The sequence below is a fragment of the Corythoichthys intestinalis genome, chromosome 8, assembly GCF_030265065.1.
Source record: "Corythoichthys intestinalis isolate RoL2023-P3 chromosome 8, ASM3026506v1, whole genome shotgun sequence".
NCBI classification, from domain to species: Eukaryota; Metazoa; Chordata; class Actinopteri; order Syngnathiformes; family Syngnathidae; genus Corythoichthys; species Corythoichthys intestinalis.
The window spans coordinates 9,412,788-9,437,055 of NC_080402.1; the positions used below are offsets into that span (position 1 = coordinate 9,412,788).

General features: G+C 39.4%; 1 protein-coding gene across 1 annotated transcript in view; it reads left to right on the plus strand.

Annotated features, from left to right (window-relative positions):
* Positions 1-24,268, plus strand: part of cbx6a (chromobox homolog 6a) — a 67,449-nt gene that overhangs the window by 23,056 nt on the left and 20,125 nt on the right. The window contains exons 9-11 of the mRNA XM_057843393.1: positions 12,339-12,465; positions 12,566-13,289; positions 21,393-21,762. Of these exons, the coding sequence (XP_057699376.1) occupies positions 12,339-12,465; positions 12,566-13,289; positions 21,393-21,762 (1,221 nt within the window). The remainder of the gene's footprint in view (positions 1-12,338; positions 12,466-12,565; positions 13,290-21,392; positions 21,763-24,268) is intronic.

Consider the following 24,268-nt stretch of genomic DNA (forward strand, 5'->3'; position numbering starts at 1 on the left):
GTGGCCCACTTCTGTGGAAGTGCGTGCGCATGCCATGTGGGCCACCTCTGGAGATTAAGCTGCAATCTAGGCTGCGGCTCGCACCATTTATTCACTCTCGTGCCTCGCTTTAATCTAACAGAGTAGTATTAAACCACGTTTTGACCTGTTAAGACTGTGAAATGAGAAACAGTTTGTCTTGCATTATTTTATATTGCAAAGAAACATACAGTGGGGCAAGTAAGTATTTAGTTAACCACCAATTGGTCAAGTTCTACTTGAAGATATTAGAGAGGCCTGTTTGATTTTTAAAGAATTTATTTCCAAATTAGAGGGGAAAATAAGTATTTGGTCACATACAAACAAGCAAGATTTCTGGCTGTCAAAGAGGTCTAACTTCTTCTAACGCGGCTCCACTCGTTATTTGATTTTTAAAGAATTGATTTCCTGTCAAAGAGGTCTAACTTCTAATGAGGCTCCACTCTTTACCTCTATTAATGGCACCTGTTTTAACTCTTTATCGATAGAAAAGACACCTGTCCACAACCACGGTCAGTCACACTCCAAACTCCACTATGGCCAGGACCAAAGAGCTGTCGAAGGACACCAGAGACAAAATTGTAGACCTGCACCAGGCTGGGAAGACTGAATCTGGAATAGGTAAAACGCTTGGTGTAAAGAAATCAACTGTGGCAGCAATTATCAAAAAATGGAAGACATACAAGACCACTGATAATCTCCGTCGATCTGGGGCTCCATGCAAGATCTCACCCCATGGCGTCAAAATGATAACAAGAACGGTGAGCAAAAATCCCAGAACCACACGGGGGGACCTAATGAATGACCTACAGAGAGCTGGGACCACAGTAACAAAAGCTACTATCAGTAACACAATGCGCCGCCAGGGACGTGTCCCCCTGCTGAAGAAAGTACACGTCCAGGCCCGTCTGTGGTTCGCTAGAGATCATTTCTATCATTTCTATTTCTAGAGATCCAGAAGAGGACTGGGAGAATGTGTTATGGTCAGATGAAACCAAAATACAACTTTTTGGTAGAAGCACAGGTTCTCGTGTTTGGAGGAGAAAGAATACTGAATTGCATCCGAAGAACACCATACCCACTTTGACGCATGGGGGTGGAAACATCATGCTTTGGGGCTGTTTTTCTGGAAAGGGACCAGTACGACTGATCTGTGTAAAGGAAAGAATGAATGGGGCCATATATCGAGAGATTTTGAGTGAAAATCTCCTTCCATCAGCAAGGGCATTGAAGATGCGATGTGGCTGGGTCTTTCAGCATGACAATGATCCCAAACACAAAGCCAGGGCAACAAAGGAGTGGCTTCGTAAGAAGCATTTCAAGGTCCTGAATAGGGATGGGAATCGAAATCCGATTCCAATTCGGAACCGGTTCCGAGTGTTTCGAGGCCTCGACATCACAATGAAAAAGCCTTAACGATCCCTTTAACGATTCCTAAAGACGCGTATTGCGTCGTGACGTGTGTTGTTGTCCAGACGCATCAAACTAGCATGGCGCCAAGAACCACTCGCTCCAAAGTTTGACTACACTTCACCAGGAAAGAGTGTGAAAATGAAAGGTTACGACAGATTAGCACGAGCATTGCAGCCATAAACATAACAATGACAGCACGTAGGTTCAAACGCTCGAAAGTGTGTCTTCACTTTACGAGGAAAAATTACAACAAAGCGACTTGCAGTCATTGCAAGGTGGAGATAACTGCATCGGGAGGGAATACGACTGCGCTGTCCTCACCGAGAGGCTAAGGCTCAGTCCTGGCTATAAAAAAAAAAAAAAAAGTCCCGGCTATACAGCTAGCTAAACTCCCAAATGACGATGCGTTGGTATAATTTGCTGACTTTATTCAACCATCACTTGAAGAGTGAAACTAAGAATAGAAATGAAACAAATCAATTTCGTCCCCAATAACAAACAGGTTTGCATCAACGTAAATCAGCGATGATTAGCTGCTAATAACAGTATGGTTAGCATTCGTTCGCTAGCATTAGCACATCGTTCAAACCACTACACAACTGGAGTTAAGTGTCCGATCGTGAGTGGAAACACAACAACAACAACACAAAAGATGATACATACAGGCGTTGCCTCTGTAGATATTAACATTAACAAAGAACGTAGGCTCGTAGAAGTGTTTCCCTCTCTCACTAACTCGCTCACTCACTTGGATGCGGCATTTCTTCTTTGGGTGTATGCGCGCTCTTCTTCACGTGAGCGCATTCATGCGTGAGGAAGCGCAAGGGCGCCCCCACTTGAGCATGTAAGCGCCACAAAAACTAAAAGGCATGCAATTCAATGTAATGGTAAGATAATACACGTTAACCCAGTAGTCCCCAAACTGCGGCCCGCGGCCCAAATACGGCCCGCCTCCACATTTGGTCCGGCCATTTTGATTTTTTTTTTTTTCTCAATCGTGTTATCTATTTTCTGGCCTTTTCCTTGAAGAATTCAGAGAGGGTTATTTGGTTATTATCTATTTAATTAATAGTGTTTTTATTATTAATTATTATTATAAAGAATCCAGAAAGAGTTATTTGATTGTGGCTTTCTGAAAAACAATAATTTTCTACATTTATGCACTTCTGCAATCGTCACACTTTTTCTGTTACAAACTGACCCCGGCCCCTCATCAGAGAAAGGAAAAGTTATGTGGCCCTCACAGGAAAAAGTTTGGGGACCCCTGCTTTAACACATATTACCAAAGGCAGAACAAAAACCTATCTGCCAATATATACCAATATTTTTTATTTCTATTAGATAAATGTTTTGAGTAAAATGTTACATATTCTTGTGTATTTGCCACTTATTGCCACGGTTAACATTGAGGCTTTGGGCCTCTTTTGATCTCGTTGTGAGTTTGTAAGGTTGTGACTTCTGATTAAACAAACTCGATGCCAATCAAAACGTTTGTTCTTTTTCCCCAAATTAGAATCGATAAGATTTTATTTTTATTTTGTCTTGCATCTTATGTATATGGTTGCATTATTTCTTTGTTGATATGAGGCCTAATTGAATAAGGCGGACTGATATTATTGAGGAATAGAAAAGGGGGGTAGGTTTTAATAAGCATATGCTTCATCCTACTCCTTTTTGGACACAATGAATAAATTCTAATATTTATTATTGTTATTGTCTTAAATATTGCTGCTGTTATCTCAAGTATTATAATTGGTTTGTATTTTTTGTTTGTTTTGTTTGTTTGTTTATTACTTTTATTTTCTCATGTCCAAAATAAAGCATTCTCAGTCTCATTCTCAGTCTCAGAATCGATAAAGAATCGAATCGTTAAGCAATCTAACAATCTAACAAGTCAAGCATGTATTTTGGTCCAAGGCCATTCAGTTTTTTGTAGACGAGCAGTAGTATTTTATAGTCTATCCTTTGACTCACTGGAAGCCAGTGTAGCGATTTCAAAACCGGTGTAATGTGGTCCAGCTTCCTTGTATTTGTGAGGACTCTGGCTGCAGCATTCTGTACTAGCTGCAGCTTCCTGACTGATTTTTTATCAAGACCCGTAAATATACCGTTGCAATAGTCCAATCTGCTGAAAATGAATGCATGCATAAGTTTTTCCATGTCTTGTTGAGTCAGAAGCCCCTTAATTCTGGTTATATTTTTTAGGTGGTAATAAGCGGATTTAGTGACGGACTTTAGATGGCTATCAAATTTTAGGTCTGAGTCAATAATTACGCCAAGGTTTCTGACTTGATTTGTAGCTGTAAGTGACATTGTGCTAAATTGCCTGCTTATCTTTGACCTTTCCTTTTTTGGCCCAAAAATGATCACCTCTGTCTTCTCCACATTTAACTGGAGAAAATTCTGGCACATCCATTCATTGATTTGATTAATGCATTTACTCAGGGAGACTAAGGGACTATAATCATGTGGGGACACAGAAATGTACAGTTGTGTGTCATCTGCATAGGCGTGATAGGAGATGTCATACTGTTCCATTATCTGAGCTAACGGAAGCATATAGATGTTAAATAAGACTGGTCCAAGAATTGACCCTTGAGGGACTCCACACATGAATTTTGTTCGTTCTGACTGATAGTTTCCGATTGACACAAAGAAATCCCTATCATGTAAATAGGATGTGAACCACTGAAGAATAGTGTCAGTAAGCCCTACCCACTGTTCCAATCTGCTGAATAGTATGTTGTGTTCAACCGTGTCGAATGCGGCGCTGAGATCCAATAGTAACAGAACAGATGATTTGCCTGCATTGGTATTCCTACGAATATCATTTAGGACTTTGATAAGCACGGTCTCGGTGCTGTGTTGTGGCCGAAATTCAGACTGAAATGAGTTAAAAAGATTGTTTTGCATCGTAAAAGTCTGGATCTGTTCGAACACAACCCTTTCGATAATTTTCCCCAGGAATATCAGATTTGATATTGGCCTGTAATTGCTAATGGTTGAGGCATCCAAATTGGGTTTTTTTAGGAGAGGTTTTATTACTGCACTTTTTAAAGTCTGTGGAAACTCTCCTGTTTGGAGAGAAGTATTTATAATCTGAAGTATGTCTGGAGCTATGAGGAAGAATCCATCTCTTAATGTTTGAAAATTTAGCACCAATTTGTTTGAGTACCAGTAGTTAGTGCAATACATAAAGCTTTTGTCCGCTTGATTGGTCGAATGATTTTTTTGTGTTCAATTTGTCCAATGTGCAATTTTTTGTATCATCTGCCCAGTTACTGTGCCATACTCATTTCCTTTGTATTACTACTGACAATATCCAACCCATAGAGTCACAGTTTTTAGCAGTCTTTCGTTGTGTTATTTGGTTTCTACAATGTCAGACTAAGTTCTTGTACAGACTGGCAGCCAAAATCCGATTTCTTGCCCATCTAGATCAAAACTAGATGGCTCTTTTGTAGTCTGAACAGTCACAAAGCACAGATATCTGATTTTTGCGAGACCTATTGAAACCACATACAAGCGGCAGTTTGGACAAGGTGCTTCTCAGTCGGAACAGCTCAGATGGGTTTTGACTGTCCTTGACATCGCTCTATGCTGGATGATGCCTTCGTTTCCACAGCAACCTAATATGCGTTTCAATAATGTCCAGTCTGAACAGGCCTAGATTGGATTTGGGAACCTGCTAAACATAGTGTTAGCCCTAAAAATCTGTTTGAGGAGGAATCAGATATGCCTGTAGTCTGAACGCGGCCTAACAAAGGTGTGGCCTATTTACAAATATTTTAAAACATACATGAAATATTCTGGACACCGACACTCTAGTAGGGTTCACTTTCGTACGATGGCGTAGCTTTGGTCAAAACATTCGGGATTGGATCGGGAGCAAAAAAACATGATCGGAACAACCCGAGTTGTGTCACTCCCGTCCTTATGCAAACCTACGCCCTTGCTTTCGCAGTATTGTGCTAGAACACAAAGGTGTTTATTGTCCCGCTTGCAGCAGTCTTCTTGAGATCGCTTAAGCTTCCAAATTGAATACAAATTCTGGCCCGGTGTTAATAACCTCATAAGGACTCTGCCCGACTCCCCTGTGGTCCTTTGGATTCAATAAAGGCCTTCATGCAATCCAATTGTCATCAAAAACTTTGATCATCACACCCACGCTTAGCCTTGGGTTGCGCACGTGATGCGGCAACATACTTTTCGTTCCAGCTCGCTTTGTCCAACTTTTCTCCTATACTTCCTCAACTATACGCTGTTTTTTTCCCTCTGGCGTTCAACAAAGCAAAGCGATTGATTTATTCTCTTTCATTGTGTTTATGAACTGCGTATGTGGCCCATTAATATTTAATGGCGCTTTGTTTCCATTTTTTTCCAATGTCACGGATACAGAGCGGCAAAAAAAACAACAAAAAACCCACAATGTTGTTGTTGACCAAGGCATGAAACAAACAGTATGCACTCATGGGTCCTCTTTATCAGGTGCACAATCTAATAAGATCGAATGAATTCAGGAGTTGCAGCAAACACTGCCTTTACAAGTAATACAGTGGTTTGATATGAGTTTTTCTTGACAAAAGCTCTTGATGGGCTGATTATGATGTTTTTGCCTTGATTTGCAAACACTTCTGGTAATACAAAAGCTAACAATACTTACAGTATGTGCATATACTGCATTCTTTACCCTCTGCAACATTAGAACGAGCAACATTAGTAATGTACTAAAAATTCAAGTGAGGAGTTGCCAACCTTCCCAGTTCAAATGTATTGGATAAAAAAATCCCTGTCAAAGGCAGTGAATTGGTTGAATTCAATCGTTCTTTTTGATTCATTTGATAAAATGATTATTTCCTCTCCATTATTCAAAAACAGCACATTATTTTGAATTGACCGGATCACAAGCAGGGGTGCTAGAAGTCACTGACAGCAAGGGGTGCTGAGGATCTTTCTTTAGTTTCGGTCCTAATTCGTCATGCTCGAGTGTTTTCTCCATACAAGGCACGCGCAATGGCAGTACACACGCATGCTGGACTGTTTACGTACTACTACTAGGCTACTATAAAGACAGCGTTCTATTTCGCTTACAGTGTGTGTTGGACTTTTTGTTTTGGAAATGAAAGCACCCGTGTATTATAATGCAAATCCCGGCAGCTAGACGGTGCAATGACACACAAACACATTTGAAAACTAAAAGGTCCAATAAGCCTCGGTATAATACCCTGTTTTCACAACACTAAAATAAAGTGCACACTTATGTCCAACAGCGGTTTGCACGGCGGCAGCTCAACAGCAACAGCAAACAATCATATGACTACAATACAAACATGTCTTATTTGAAGACACCAAAAGTAGATTTTCTTTCCGGACTCCACTGTCTATATCTGCAGCAGGGGTGTCCAAATTTTTTTGCAAAGGGGGCCAGATTTGGTGTGGTAAAAATGTGGGGGGCCGACCTTGGCTGACGTCCTTTACGTAGAACTATATATTTAAGCAAATTTTAGCAAGCCGTTCTGTGTGTCACATTTGCTTTATTATAGGGCTGCAGCTATCGAATATCTTAGTAGTCGATTAATCGATGGACTAGTTTGTTCGAATAATCGAGTAATCGGATAAGGAACATGAAAAATTAAGACACCTGAGCTGAGCCTAAAACGATGTAATTTATTTAAAAAATGAGGATCTGTGTACAACAAAAGAACAATTGGCTACCTTGCTATAAAATGCTGAAGTTTTTTTTTTTAATGCTCTTAACAAGTGGTTCAGACACATATTCCCACAAAAAAACGGCTAAATATACCTACAAACTAAATTAAGAATGCATTAAAAAAACATTCCCTCAAACAAAAACTTAGCTTATGTTGGTCTTAACAGGGAACAGTTGGATTCGGCCATGTGAAAAGAGGCAGACCAGAGAGCATTGTATCCACCCTCATCAGTAAAATTAAATCCAAACACTTTTAAAATCAACCACTACAATGCCACTTCAGTTAAACGAATACTCGAAGAAACAAAATTTAGTTTGAATATTTTTTCTAATCGAATACTCGAGGTAATCGATTAATTGTTGCAGCACTACTTTTTTTTTTTTTTTTAATGAATAATTTCAACAATTTTGCAACTAGCCTTTGTGGCGCTCTCTTTCGACTCTCGGGCTCTTGCGAAATACTGCTGCTGTGAAATTAAACTAGCTTCAAGTTGCTTCAATTTCTCGGTACGTATCTACCCTGTAATCTTGTCGTATGTGTCAGCGTGTCTTGTTTGGTAATATCGCCTCATATTGAACTCTTTAAAAACAGCAACTGTCTCTTTGCAAATGAGGCAGACACAGTCGTTGCGTATTTTAGTGATGAAATAGTCCAGTTTCCACCTATCCTTGAAGCGCCAGCCGTTGCAGTCAACTTTATTTTTTTTTTGTTTATTGTCGCCATTTTAGAAAATTGGGAGTAAAGAGTCACATGTGGTAATGTTGCTTAGAGTGCTGCTCCCTTTTAGTGGGTAAATGAAGAGCAGCATTTAGTGTGTAAGCTACTTCATATGCTTGTAGCAGTACTGCTGACCAATTTATTAAGTCTGTGTTTGGGCCAGACGTTACTGATTTTGTGACAGAGGCTGGGGGCCGGATGAAATCGGCCGGACTTTGGACATCTCTGATCTGCAGCAAACATTTACTCGCTGAGCACTATGATAGAACTATCATCTACATTTTTGACCTCAAATTGAATTTTAGAAAATGTCGCTGTTTTTGTAAAGAAAAAAATTGCTAATTTATTTTTGCACCATGTTCTTGCTTTCTCTGTCTACAGTTAACTTTTCCGTTCCCAGTGGCAAGCAAGTTGTCAGGTGGTGTTATTAACAACAACAACAACAAAAAACCTTATAGCACTGAAATGCAGAGAAAACTGCTTTTGGTACAGTTATACAGTGGGGCAAATAAGTATTTAGTCAATCACTAATTGTGTTCTCCCACTTGAAAATATTAGAGAGGCCTGCAATTGTCAACATGGTTAAACCTCAACCATGAGAGATAGAATGTGTGTGTGTGGGGGGGGGGGGGATCACATTGTTTGATTTTTAAAGAATGTATTTGCAAATCATAGTGGAAAATAAGTATTTGGTCAATACCAAAAGTTCATCTCAATACTTTGTTATGTACCCTTTTTTGGCAATAACGGAGGCCAAACGTTTTCTGTAACTCTTCACAAGCTTTTCACACACTGTTGCTGGTATTTTGGCCCATTCCTCCATGCAGATCTCCTCTAGAGCAGTGATGTTTTGGGGCTGTCATTGGACAACACGGACATGATAGTGATAGTATGTAAGTTCAAGTCAAGCTACATATATTTAATTACATTTATTTATGAAGTTTGACACGTTTTACACATTTTTAAATTAAATTCTCCTATACTCCACACATGACGACAGAAAGAATGGCCCAAATGTGTACATTGTTTTGTAGAAGAAAAAAAAAGCGTTTTAGAACTGCAATTTGAGTATAAAGCAAGACTTGTGTCTATAGTTTAGAAGGACTGAATCAGGGGCATGGAGTATGGATTGTGGTCATTGTGTCTGAAGTTAATGTATGTCTAGTGGTTGCATTTCTATATGAACGGCTGTTGTCTGTCCGACAACGACTTGTCAGTTCAAAAGCACTTGGGTCATTTTTGCCACCTCTGGGTTTTCCGGGGGAGAGGCCATATCAGCCATTGTTTGGGACTAGTAGGAGTACCAGAATTCTCTGGGACTTCTAGTGACAAGCATTTTTCTACCTCATTCTTGTTTAACCCTTTAACACCGAACGTGTCAGATGCGACATGTTTACGCATATCATCTTTGAAGCCTCATAACGCTGTAATTACGTCACCCACGTGCCCCTGGTTGCTCTCGTTTGAAAGTACGGAAGTTGATGTCCACACCAGTTTTTATTTGAAGTCAATCGACCAAGTAAAACGGGAGATAATGTCATTTGAGTTTTATAGTTTTATTGCACTCATAAATATGCATTGACACGCTGCATGGACCATGTGTCTATCTCCATATTTTCATCATTTCTTGTCCTTTTTTCAAAACCGAAAGCAGCACAAAAGACTACATATCCCAAGAGCCGTTGTGATGTCAAGAAAGACGAGCCTAATGTGAACATATTTAATAAATTGTCGAGCAAGGCGCCAACTAAGGGAAAGGAGGCACGCGTAGCAAGCAACGGCCGGTTGGATTGAGCGAGCGACTTTGAAACGTTTAGAATGAATCGAAAACTAAATTTAGCGCAAGCTAATGCATTATTTCATTAACTCAAGGAATAGGATGAGCTCTATTGGTCATTGTTTTCCCGGATCAGTTGGCGTCTCGGCGAGTAGAAGTGACAGCAGCGCGCAAACGGCGGATGAGTAGGCTGTGTGACGTTGCATGTGACGCAGCTTAGTGACATGTTCAAAAACAAATTTTATTGAGTGCGCAAAAAAAAAAAACTTTATTGGGTCGCATGCCTAACAATTTTTTAATTGAACTGAACTACTTGTCAATATTTTTGAAAATACTTTTTGTTCAATGTTTGTTATTTTTTTCTTCGCTATGAATCTTTTCAATTTTTATATAGATGTGTGTTCGAGAAGCTTGGTTGCACGTACGTATACACTTTTGATAAGGTGATGGGTACAATACCTAACTTCACAAAGAGATATCCTCCAAACCCTTTTTTTGTTGGATAATATATAAAAAAAAAAATTCTCACTATTTTGCACTGTGTATAACATGTTTTGACCATAGTATGTGTGAAGGCCAAAAACGCCTATGACCATAGCTGCTGTTTGTGTTGAATTGTCAAACATAAAACTATTCAATCTTATTTTTTCCTATTGAATGTTTATCCTAGCAAGTTAAATAAATATTATCAAGCTTCAAAACGGTTGGTCGAGCATGTTTGGTTGTCAGTGGGACTTCAACATTACAAATTTCTAAAAAATATTTTGGGATTTTTTTGTCTTTTTGGGTCCAAAATGTGGATTAAAGTTGGTCAGTGAAGAAAACAACAGTTTGGAAATGAAGTTCATGGTATCCTGAAAAAAGGGACCCAACTTGACCATTGTGAACATTTTTTTCTTTGAAATATAAAGGCAACATCAAAGGCATGCAAATTCGGCCAAAATAGGTTTAGGTGTTAAAGGGTTAAAAATCATTGGGTGAGACGGTAATATGTTCAAAACTTATCGTAATTATTACATTCGGAGTGCTTAGAAACCATTTATTAAAATACATATTCATTAAAAAAATATATACTTTAGGGAAGAAAAGTGAAAAAAAACATGTCTTACTGTACGTGTATTTCTTACACAATGTTAAATCTGAATAAATACACTGAACGCACAAAAAATAAAAAAATAAATAAATAATGGGGGGGGGGGGGGGGGCTGCTTTGCGGTTCTTCACTTATCACGGAGAATTCTGGTCCCCCATAAACCCCAAAAAACAAAAGATCACTATGTCGACTTCAAATCCGTTTGAGTTGGGAGAATGCTCATTACCTGTCATAGCTCAAATGGATAGGACGTCGACTCATGATAAACTCATTTGAAGCGTTTGAATTGAGTTTTTAAGAGCCACTTGATTAGACATTGATCAGATCAGCGTCAATTGCACTGAAAGAATGAACAAAAAAAATAGGGAGCCCCCCGGGTGCCAGGGTAGAAAAAATTAAAAAATCATAGCTAATCTCTACCCACAGATTACTAACCTGTACCCACAGTTTACTAAACTGTACCCACATATTACTAATCTGTACCCACAGTTTACTAATCTGTACCCACAGATTACTAATCTGTACCCACAGTTTAATAATCTGTACCCACAGATTACTAAACTGTACCCACAGTTTACTAATCTGTACCCACAATTTAGCAATGACCCGGAAACTGTAGTCACCAATGTTTGGCGGGGACTCCAAACGCCGAGGGACCGACCGAGCAAGCACCTGCGCCTTTTGCCCTCGGCGAACAAAGGGGTTTTAAAAGGTAACTATTGCACGTTTTGTTTGGTAGCCATCTACACTTTCTGGTGTCATCAGTCAATATGGCATGACGTGTTTGCACATTTTCTGCCTCGGTCGGTCGGTCCCTCGGCGTTTGGTCCCTCGGCGTTTGGACTCGGAGTCCCCGCCAAACATTGGTGACTACTGTTTCCGGGTCATTGCTAAACGGTGGGTACAGATTAGTAAACTGTGGGTACAGTTTAGTAATCTGTGTAAACTGTGGGTACAGATTAGTAATCTGTGGGTACAGATTAGTAAACTGTGGGTACAGTTTAGTAATCTGTGGGTACAGATTGCTAAACTGTGGGTACAGTTTAGTAATCTGTGGGTACAGATTAGTAAACTGGGTACAGATTAGTAAACTGTGGGTACAGTTTAGTAATCTGTGGGTACAGTTTAGAAATCTGTACCCACAGTTTAGTAATCTAGTAAACTGTGGGTACAGTTTAGTCATCTGTGGGTACAGATGACTAAACTGTGGGTATAGATTAGCTATGATTTTTTTTATTTTTTCTACCCTGGCACCCGGGGGGCTCTGTAACTACATCCTAATTTATCACTTTATTACTATTATTAATACTGACAACCCTCCCAGTTCAAATGGATTGGGCACCTGCCAGTGAAAATTTCCAATTTAAATTCACAGCAAAAGGATGAAAATGTTACATTATTGGTTGTAGATCATTATCAACTGTATTGAAAAATTTAATCAATTCTAAAAATAAAAAACTTGACATTTCATCTTTGTACCATGCAGTATCCTGCACACACACACACACACACACACACACACACACACACACACACACACACACACACACACGCATCGATCCATCACCGCCTTGTTTGTTCACACACTGCTGCTCGGAGTTCACCCCAGCCAGCCCGCTGCGACTGACGCAGAAGCGCACGGCTTGGCCCCGCCTCCTCCCGCACGGTGCCGTCCCCATAGCAACGCGCGGAGGAGAGCAGCTTAGCAACACCACAGCGAGCATCCAGACTGCTCGGTAGCAAACGAGCAGGAGACATCAACCGAGAGAGAATTTTCAGTCACGTTTTTCATTTATCGATGCGAGATCACGAGGGTCTTTTGTTTTGATTTTTAAGGATGAAGTTCATGGTGGTTCTGGTGGGCGCCGGCACGCTGGCCTTCCTCGGCGCTGTCATCTGCATCTTCGCCAGCGTTTACCCCCGTAAACGCGCGGCGGCTCCGGGAGACAACGGCACCCTGACGTCAGAGACGCTCCTCCAGCCTCTGGAGCGACCCGGCGCGGTGGCTCACGCCGGTCCGCTCGGCGCCCTGCACGGTTCCGACTCCTACGGCGGAGAGAACGATCTCGGCGGCGGATTGGGGATCCCTTCGCTGAACGAGCTCGACCTCGGGGAGGAGACCAGCCGAGGCTCGGTGAAGGCGTTCGGTTACAGCCGACTCATCTGCACGCCGGTCCCGCTGGGAGAATGTAAGGGGAAAGACGCTGGGCGGCAGCCGCTGGCTGACGACCCTCTCGCCGACAAGGAGTGGAGCTTCCTCCGCACCACCGCCGAGGAGCTCCGGCAGACGGTCATACAGCAGAACGACCAGATCCTCATGGACCAGAGGACCATTCGGGAACTGACGGGAAAGCTGAGCGAGTGCGAGAGCGGCCTGGAGGAAGAGGACGGCGAGAGGCCCGGCCCCGAGCGAAGCGTCGGGGTCTGGAGCGGCAACCGGCGGATCATGGCTGGGGATGACGTGAGCTCCTCGGCGGCCTCGCAGCTACAGACTGCCCGGGCTGTGGAGGAGCTGGCTCGGGCCATCATGGACCTGAAGGACCGGATAGAAAAACTAGAGGTAAATGTAGATTTTTCTTCAATAATGTCAGTTCTAAATGTTTAAAATGTTCACACAATAACAATTTTAAAAATGTTTTTCTAAAAACGATTTTAAAAAAATGACTTGGGCAGTTAACTTTTAATCTCACGATTTATTGAACTGTCATATAAATTTTAATTTGTCTCTTGGAGGACTTAAAACTTTTTGCTCTTGAGTGATTATAATGAGTGTAATAAATTTGACTAAACATTCAATTAAGATTATAATGACAGGTACTAAAAAAAAAAAACTGCATTTCCACATATACTCAATTTTAAAGGATAATTTAATTTACTGTGGAACACTTCACAGTATGAGGCAGAGTAGTGTAGTTCTACACCATTGGAAACTCCCACTCATTGACTGCCATTGACGGCAATAGATGTCCAATCCATTTTAATTGGGAGGGTGGCAGCGAATGAACCCTCCCAATTCAATAGGACGTCTACTAGTGATACTTAGATTCACACCATGAAACAATCCAAATGACTTTAGCATTATTGCACTTTTTAAATTAGTCAATAAAAATTCTAAGGGTCAAATTTAATTGTAAAGATAATAATGTAGGCACAGTGCATCTAGATTTTAGTGTTATCCCATAAAATTATTTTCTCAAGGGCCGGTGGAGCATGAATATTTTAATTTTGTGCATATAAAAGTGCAATCCAGCATTTTTTTATGCCTTACTTAATATCCCGCAATGAATAATACAGTACATGAGAGCTTTTAACAAAACTGTGGGACACAGGAGGTGGGTTATCTACCCCAAAAAATTGCAAGGTGTGTAAAAACAACAATGAAAACCTGAAATAGTTTATTGTAGTGTTTTTAAACTATAACAAAATACATTATACCAATTAAAAATGACTTAATATACAGACAGAATATATATGTAATCCTGTTAATATGTTGAATATGCAATTATATGCACGTAAAACATAGTCAGACAGGTTTGCTGTACAATAAAAAAAATAAAAACTTCTGTTTTGACCAAATCCTGATGAATACCGCCACCCACACCCTTCACCCCAACACTGTGACAGCAGCATTTTTTTCCACCTTTGGCTCCGCATGCAGGATAGAGACATAAATAAAAGATGAAGCTGGCCAGGTTGAGCAGAGAAGAGGTCAGCCTCTTAACATCCTGTGTGTGTGTGGGCTGAAAGAGACGGAAGCAGGCTTAGAAAGAAATAAACAGTTCAAGGTTAGCCTTCTGGATGTCAATTTACATCCTGGGTGCACATTCCTTGCCTCAGCAACTTTGTTGATATTTATTCTTAGCGCCCTGTATAAATGGAGTTCTTTCAAAGTCAGCGTTTATGGGTGCAAGGTAACCAAGTGTTTTCTCTGTTTATGTGAATAATACAAAAGTGAAACAATTTGAAAATGAAATTCTGTTGAGTTCGATTTCTATGCTGATTAAAGCTACCGTAATTTCTGGACTATAAGGCGCACCTGACTATAAGCCGCCAGCCACCAAATTTGACATGAAAACGGCATTTGTTCATAGATAAGCCACACTAGACTACTGTACTGTATAAGCCGCAGTTGTCCTCATTGTTTTATGGGATATTTACACCAAAAGATATTAACTGGTAACACTTCATTTAACAAAAGCATTGTAAGACTGTCATGAAACCAAATGAAGCACCATAAAGCTTTGAACCAATTGGCTGCAAAGCCTAATTGTTTCAAAAACCTTCATTCGGCCATCACTGCTCCTCTGCTGCCACCTGCTGTCAACACTGTTGTCATCCAACATTCCTCCTAGCATGCATTGCGGCACTACAAATGTAAATAACAATTAAAATTAATGTTCTGTGCTAATTCTTTCTTCAGTTACTGTTCCAGTTGTTTCATTAGTTGCTAGCTATTGTATTTGGTAATGGTAATGGTGAACATTTTTTTGGATAGTGGTGCCATAATACTGTCATAATTATGACATGACACTGTCATAAGCATTATTGAATGCTTATAATAGATGTCGGTTAACGTCATCCAGCAAATTATCTCACTTTTGAATGGACGTAAAAGATCTGAGCTGGACATAAATGGAGTTAGTGACTTAATATGCCACATGACACATATTGACATCAGTCATAAGCATTCAGTAATGCCCATGATAGTGTCATGTCATAATTATGACGTTCTTATGACAGTCTTATGATCCCGCTCTCAAAGTTTTACCTATTAACCCAAATAAATCATCAAATAAGCCGCACTGGACGATAAGCCGCAGGATTCAAAATGAGAGAAAAAAAGTAGCGGTTTATAGTCCGAAAATTAGGGGTAATCTGAACATTCTGATTCCAAAATTTGTTCTTACTACTTACTTAGTATGTTGTTACTACTTACAAACAATTATAAATTAATGGTGGGAACTTCTGGGTACCTCACGAAACAATTTGTTATACAGGGCTGACGATAATGATTATTGCACTATACGTCATTAAACATTTACCATTTACCATATCGAGAACTGTGTCCAGTGGCGGAACAAATGTGAACAGAGCCCAGGTGCAATGAGCATAAATGGGACCCCCCCGAGTGGACCGTCCAAAGGTGGGGGTGTTGCTACTGGACAATTATTCACAAGCCCCTCCACACTTTCGCAGGCCCCTCAAGACAATCGTCCGTTGTGTATATTTGTCTACGTGGGGTGCAAGTGGATTTTTTTCCCGGGCCCCTCAAGAAAAACAGCCAAGCGGCTGGCAGAGATATCTTAACACTTAAACCAGACATGTCCAAAGTCCGGCCCGGGGACCAAATGCGGCCCTTGGTCAAATTTCATCCGGCCCTCAGCCTCTGTCATTAAATCAATAATGTCTGGCCCGCACACAAACTTAAAAAATTGGTCAGCACTACTGCTATCATTATATGAAGTAGCTTACACACTAAATGCTGCTCCTCATTTACCCACTAAAAGGCAGCAGCACTCTAAGCAACATTACCCTGTGTGACCCTTTACTCCCAATTTTCTAAAATGGCGACAATCAACAAAAAAAAGAAAGTTGACTGCGACGGCCGACCCTTCAAGGATAGGTGAAAATTGGACTATTTCTTCACTAAAATACGCAACAACTGTGTCTGCCTCATTTGCAGAGAGACAGTCGCTGTTGTTAAAGAGTTCAACGTGAAGCGATATTACCAAACAAGACACGCTGACATGTACAACAAGATTAAAGGGAAGATGCGTAGCGAGAAATTGAAGCAACTTGAAGCTAGTTTAATTTTACAGCAGCAATATTTCGCAAGAGCCAGAAAGTCGAAGGAGAACGCCACAAAGGCTAGTTGCGAGATTGTTGAAATTATTAGTTAAAAATAATAATAAGGCAAATGTGACACAAAGAATGGCTTGCTAAAATTTGCTTAAATATATCATTTTACGTAAAAGACGTCAGCCAAGGTCGGCCCCCAAAATTTTTACCACACCAAATCTGGCCCCCTTTTCAAAAAGTTTGGACACCCCTGACTTAAATACTATATTACAGCGCCGCGAATCATCTTATCTTTCTGTTTAACCCTCCCCTCGCCCAACCACGCCCAATTTACGCGTGCAAACCGGGCCTCAGTCGCACCCCCCTAAGTTCCATCCCTGAATGGGTCAGAAAATCAATCTACCGTCTCGGCCCGAATATAAGATGGCCCTGATTATAAGACGACCACCTCTTTTTCAGGACTCAAGTTTGAAAAAAGACTATTCTAACACCAAATTAATTTTTATACAGAAAATAATTACAGTACATCTGAAACAAATGATTATAACAATTTATTTGAGAGAAAAAGCATGTTATTTTGCCTCATTCAAATCTTAATATCTGAACATTTACATATGTAAACTAGGGCTGTCAAAATTATCGCGTTAACGGGCGTTAATTAATTTTTTAAATTAATCACGTTAAAATATTTGACGCAATTAACGCAGATGCCCCACTCAGACAGATTTAAATGACGGTACAGTGAAACGGTCACTTGTTAATTGTGTTTTATGGAGTTTTGCCGCCCTCTGCTGGCGCTTGGGTGCGACTGATTTTATAGGCTTCAGCACCCATGAGCATTGTGTAAGTAATTATTGACATCAACAATGGCGGGCTACTAGTTAATTTTTTGATTGAAAATTTTACGAATTTCATTAAAACGAAAACATTAAGAGGGGTTTTAATATAAAATTTCTATAAATTGTACTAACATTTTTCTTTTAAGAACTAGAAGTCTTTCTATCCATGGATCGCTTTAACAGAATGTTAATAATGTTAATGCCATCTTGTTGATTTATTGTTGTAATAAACAAATACAGTCCTTATGTACCGTATGTTGAATGTATATATCCATCTTGTGTCTTATCTTTCCATTCCAACAATAATTTACAGAAAAATATGGCATATTTTATAGATGGTTTGAATTGCGATTAATTACGATTAATTAATTTTTAAGCTGTAATTAACTCGATTAAAAATTTTAATCGCTTGACAGCCCTAATGTAAACTAAAGTGCAATCACATTCGTAAATGAATGGCTTCTGGTTTTTTCAAAGTAAATAAACCAATCTATTGTGATAAAACAACAAAATTGCAATAACTGCATTAACCATCAAAGTGAAGTCCAACTGTAACTGTAGTCTTGAAACAAAGCTGAATAAGGAAAAACATTGCAATAAAATAATGCAAACTGGTTAAACTTGAGTGTAGCTGAGATCTGTCATGACAGACCATCGCTTCAATGATGTCTGGTGCCATCTAGCGTTATGAAAGGATATAATGTCTAGACCTAGAATATAAGATGACCCCCACTTTTTCAGTCTTATCTCAATGCAAAAAACCCCATCTTATATTCGGGCAATACGGTAATGGTGGGAACTTTTGAACAATTTGCTATACAGGGCTGATGATAATGGTTATTGCACTATACGCCATTACAACATTATCGAGAACTGGGTCCAGTGGCGGAACAAATGTGAAGAGGGCCCAGGTGCAATGAGCATAAATGGGACCCCCCGAGTGGACTGTCCAAAGGTGGGGGTGGTGCTAGTGGACAATTATTCACAGGCCCCTCCACACTTTCGCAGGCCCCTCAAGACAATCGTCCGCTGTGTGTATTTGTCTACGTGGGGTGCAAGTGGAATTTTTTTTTTCGGGCCCCTCCAGAAAAACAGCCAAGCGGCTGGCAGAGATATCTTAACACTGACCCTCCCCTCGCTCAACTCAGCCAAATTTACGCCTGTAAACCGGGCCTCAGTCACACACCCCTAAGTTCCTTTTCTGAATGGGTCAGAAAATCAATCTACTATATTGTTCAATGCAACTATTAAAGAGAACAACAAGATAATTCTCAATGGAAAAAAATGAACAAAACTCAAAAACATCTTCACAGCCAATGAAGATACATCACTGCACCTCACAAAAGTGAGTACACCCCTCGCATTTCTGCAAATAATTAAGTACAGTATATGTTTTCATGGGACAACACTATAGGTGGGAATCTTTGGGCAGCTAATGATTCGATTACGATTCAGAGGCTCCGATTCAATTAGAAATCGATTGTTGGTGCCCCTCCCCGCCCAGCTTTTAATTTTTTTGGTACATTAGTTCCAAAATTGTTCAGGCTAAACCAAACTACTGTTAGTATCAAGTTAAAAACAGTAAATAAAATACTCAAGTCCCCATTCGGTATCAGCAGCTTTAAACTACATTCAATTAATTTAATGTTGTGAATCAACCGTTAAAGTTAGTAAATTTGCTCCCGTTATTCCATAATTTCTCTTCTGTCTACTTTCGACATGTGAAAGTTTTAAAACTGTTTCATCATTTAAAGATAGATTCAAGTGAAGATTTTGCTGAGTTAGTTTTTTTTTTTTTTTTTTTTTTAGATAAAAAGTAATTAGGTTCGCTACAATGTTCTTGTAAACTAATAAGTATTTTTCTTTAATGTACTTTTCTCACGGAAACATTTGGTTTCAGCCTCTTGGTTCCTTTGTAAAACAGATCCAGCATTTAAACGTGATACAATAAATTGTGGCGGGAGTATAGCATTAACCTATTAGGATACAAAATATAACGACAGCAAATAACGAATCATCTTTGAACATAATAATAGCTGTCTTTTCAAAATTTTCAGCACAAATAAATAATCTGAAATATCGTTCTATATAATTTCCTTCAGTAGGAAAATCCAGCCTTAACAAAAAAAAAAAAAATTCTCTTTCCAGAGAATCAAACCTTAGCCTCACAACAATACAAATTTAACAACAAAAAAAGTCACTTTAGTCTTTTTTTGTGTGTGTTTAAGCTTCTTTGGGGGAAAATGTAGCACTGCTCCGACGTCTTTTTTTCCTCTGTTACTGAGCACAGCAGAACCAGGCTCTCTGGGAACACGTCACTGGCAGCCCAGTACCGTAGTATTCTGTGCAAAGCGTCAGTCAATTTTAATACAGGCATGAAAACCAAAATTATTTTCATGAATTTATAAAACCCAGCCGGACGCCCCGGACTGGATGTAAAAAGTGGACATGTCCGGGCAAAAGATGATTTTTGGTCACTGTATTGTATGACAATACAGCATTTGTTTTGACAGTATGTTTTGAAGTTTTTTTTTTTGTAAACTAAACTGGCATCCTATTGAAACTTGAGGCCATAGTGAAAAACTGAGATCAGTTTCTACACCTAAGAAAAGCTGTCATGACTAACTCAACAAAAATCTGAGTTTAATTATTTTCTTTTCTGGGTAAATTCTAAGGACGCAAATATTCGTAGCAAAGCAAGCGTCTCAATACTTTTGATCAAGAGTATAAATCCTCTCAAGGTTACATTTATTAATAGCCATGAATCATCAAAAAAGATCCTAAAGGGCTTGACAGACATTTTATGTCACTTCTTGTTAATTTGGGGGCATTTCCAGGTCGCTTCCTGTTGATTAGCGAAAAGTAAACTTATTTGATCATCTAATATAGATGTTAAATTTCAAGTTGTATGTCCTTAAAACGTCTTTAAACGTCGTTCAGTCATTTAGTTTAGCGTTTGAGCCTGGTGCAGATGCGAGCATATGGCGAAAAACATTCAGGTGACTTGAAGTTCCACTCTGAGACCCCCAATTTGGCCAAATTTTTAAAATTGTCCGATATGCATGTGTGATACGTCATTGGAAAGCTTAAAATCTCAATTTTCTGGGGGAAGAAAAATTTTAAACTGGAGGGCATTTTTTTTAAAAAAAGTTTTTTAAACAGCAAAACCCTATCTGGAGGTGAGAGCACACGAGAGCAGAATTACAGACACCATGACTTTAACAAAATATTATCGCGTACTTACCTTGTTTCGATCCAAAAACTCCATGTAGCATGTATCATTGAGTGTCAAGACACAGCTGTGAATGGCCACAGATGGATTTTTGGGGGATTCTATGGGTGAAACATGCTAATATAACAAGGTTCACGATCCAGAAATCGCAGACATCAAGGAGTGGTTGAGATTTTCTTTTTCATATATTTACCCTTTTAAACGTTTTTTTTTTTTCTTTGTTTGGATTGATTATTTATCATCTAACATATCGGGGAAAATGCGACAGTAACAAAAAAAAAAATACAATTAAGCGATAGTTATGAGGTAGATATCCGTGACTTTTTTACAGACGGCAATTTTTTCATTGTGACATAATTTGTTTAAAAGTTTAAAATGTGTGAGTGAATATTTTTTTAATAAAGTAGTTTTTTTTTTTAAACGAAATATGAGACATCAATTAATGATTCTAAGCTAAAAAAGACAGACATTTTGAATGATAAATATAATTAATCACTCGTTTTATGGCTAGGTTGAAACATAAGTGGTTGCGCGATGTCTGTAAACAGGGGTTTTCAGGGTAAAACGGACACATTAAAAATAGTTCGGGGGCTTAATGCGCCATGAATCTGCAATGGCAGCATATAGAATACTTAAAATACAGCAGTTTCTTTTAAAAAGGAGTGCAAGAGCAGATACTGCTTTTTCAGTCTTGTCTGTGTTTTGCACCATATGTTTTGAACTTGAGCAAAGACATGTATTTATGTCGTTTTGATGGACTTTCTTACCAAACTGAATTTTTTGCCGCCTCCAGGCAGAAATAGGCCCAGCAGCCTTGAACCTCACTGACACATCTACAGCAGCAAGCAGCAGTAGCACCCCAGTGGCAGCCAAGCCCCCTACTCCACCCACAAGCAACGCCAACTCTGCACCCCCGGGTCCGGTGGCGGCGGGCCCCGGGGGCCGTCGACCGGGCTCCCCCGCTTCTAAGCCCTCGGCCAAGGGGCCCCCTGGTCGTGGGAAGGCTCCCTGGAGGGTGGAGGACCTGGAGGGCGAGCTGGAGAGGAAAATCAAGATGCTGGAGAAGGAACGGCAGGCCATAAGGAAGGAGACGCAAGGCCAGTATGAGAAGATCAACCAGGGCTTGGACACTGCCAACCACCGTGTCAGTGAACTGGAGCACAGTGAGTCAAAATACAAAATAGTGGCTCTGAATACACAACTGCAACAATTCGTTTAGGCTCATTTTTCATGTGCTGAACTCAAAAAGATCTAAAGTCAATTTTGCGTGAACAATCGAGGCTGATTTCTGAATCTTTAGGTGATTAGTGATAGGTCGATCACTAAAAATTATAACTGATATTGTCCATTAATTGCATCCAGTCAGTTAGCTACATTAGCCCACTAGCATTTGGTCATGGACATTCATGGTTAATATTAGCATATTAGCACATGTGCATTTGTTGTTTATATTCATAGTTTTGTGACACTAACATAATGGTTACAATTGTAATATTTGCCACTCTTTGCAACGTTAGCGTTGGAAGAAGTGAAATTTGTGTTGACGTTCCATATTCCAGTAAGGTCATTGTTTTACGGCCCCCTAAATGGCCTAATTACTTTGTCTTCCCTTTGTGAGTGAATTCAGTTAGGTAATACCTGTTTGGTGAAAGCTCACATTTGGCTCACATTCAAACTGTTCAGCGTTTTCCATCGACAACAATAGATATCCAGTTTAATTAACCTGGGAGGACTGGCTATGAATGCCCATCTTTCAGTGCCACTGACAGCGCTAGACGTCCAATCCATTTGGCCCCTCCCAGTCCAAGGTGGTTAGACATCTAGAGCCATCAATCACAGCTAATGAGTTAAAAGGTATCAAAATCTGTAAAAAAATAAAAAAAAGAAATATTTAGAGAACTGATATAATTAAGTAGTTTTAGTTAAGTAGTACTTTGAAATTAAAGTTGATAACTTTTCAATTATTTTTTTTTAGTCTGGATAGAAAAATTCAGTTTTATATATACAGTGTATATAATTTTTTTTTTGCCATATAGTATATAACCAAAGAACAATTCAAATTCTCAGAGGTTACTTAACAGGCTTTATTCTTCCTAAAAACAAAAAAACAAAAACAGACCAACCAATACAGATTTTGAGCGCATCCGGTCTGCACCGTCCGCCCCAGAACAGTGCGTGACCTATCATCTGGACTATCAAATTGATGATGCTGGCCGCATCTGGCACACTGACATTCAGCAAGTGTGATTGCTATGTGAATCTGGTGAGCTGAGGCCAGATCCTCACAAAGTCACCTGCTATTGGGGTTACTTTACATAGTGCTTCGCCTCCGTTAAAATCCACAACATTGGAAGCATTTTGTGTTTTAGAATAAGGAAATCCTTTTCTGTTTTGGCTCATCTACATCAAATTATAATCAACAGATTGCTTTATATTGACGCTTCGTCATAGCTCCCAGCTAAGGTTGTCACGCTCAGGTCTGTGATCCTCTTTGTTCCTTAGGACATCCACCGCACGGTGGCATCTCTTTATGTTCACTTTCTTCTTAAGTTGTTACCTACTTTTTGGGGAGTCAAGTGTGATCATGTGTGCGTGGTCTGTTGCACTCACGAGTGACGAGTGGTTGAGCTGGAATTTTTTTTTTTTTTGTCTATTAAAAGTGCATAAGTAGACGTCTCTTTCCTTTTTTACCTTTTATGCACTCATTCTGCCCTGCCACGCATTACAAGGTAATTGTACGGAAAGTGCCTAGCTGTTTACCCAATGTACGTAATCATATGAATTTTTGGTAACACTTTACAATAAGGGTCCCTTAATTACCATTAGTTAATCAATTTTTAGACAGTAACTCATGTATAAGTAACATTACAATAATGCATTATCTAACATTTATTAATATATTAATTAACATGAGTTAATGCATTAGTTAATGCATTTTAAGACAGTAACTAATGTTTAAGTAACATTACAATAATTAATATAATTGCTTATCTACCATTTATTAATATATTAATTAACATGAGTTAATGCATTAGTTAATGCATTAGTTATTAGTATATAGCATTAGTATATACAGTTGTGGTCAAAAGTTTACATACACTTGTGAAGAACATAATGTCATGGCTCTCTTGCTTGACTTGTTAGATTCCTATGAGACATCTAGACCCCTAAGGTCGTCTGGAACGGGTCTTCTGCATATTCCAAGAACAAGAACCAAGCAGGGTGAGGCAGCATTTAGTTATTATGCGCCTCACCTCTGGAACAAGTTACCTGAACGTCTGAAGTATACTCAAACTGTTAGCTCTTTTAAATCAGGGCTGAAAACGCTTTTGTTTAGCACTGCATATCCATAACTGGCTATATATTTCAATCTACCTGCTTTCTATTACTCTTGTGCCTATCTCCATTGCTGATTTCAATTATTATTAGTAGTAGTAGTTTTTGTTATATTTTTGTTTTATTTTTATTCTATTTGTGATTAAATGCGATCTTTTGTCTTGGTTTTTACGTTGTATTGATTTAAATGTGATTTTTATGATCTTCATGTGATGTAAAGCACTTTGAATTGCCTTGTGTTGAATTGTGCTATATAAATAAATTTGCCTTGCCTTGCCTCTCTTGAGTTTACAGTTATTTCTACAACTCTGATTTTTCTCCTAAAGAGTGATT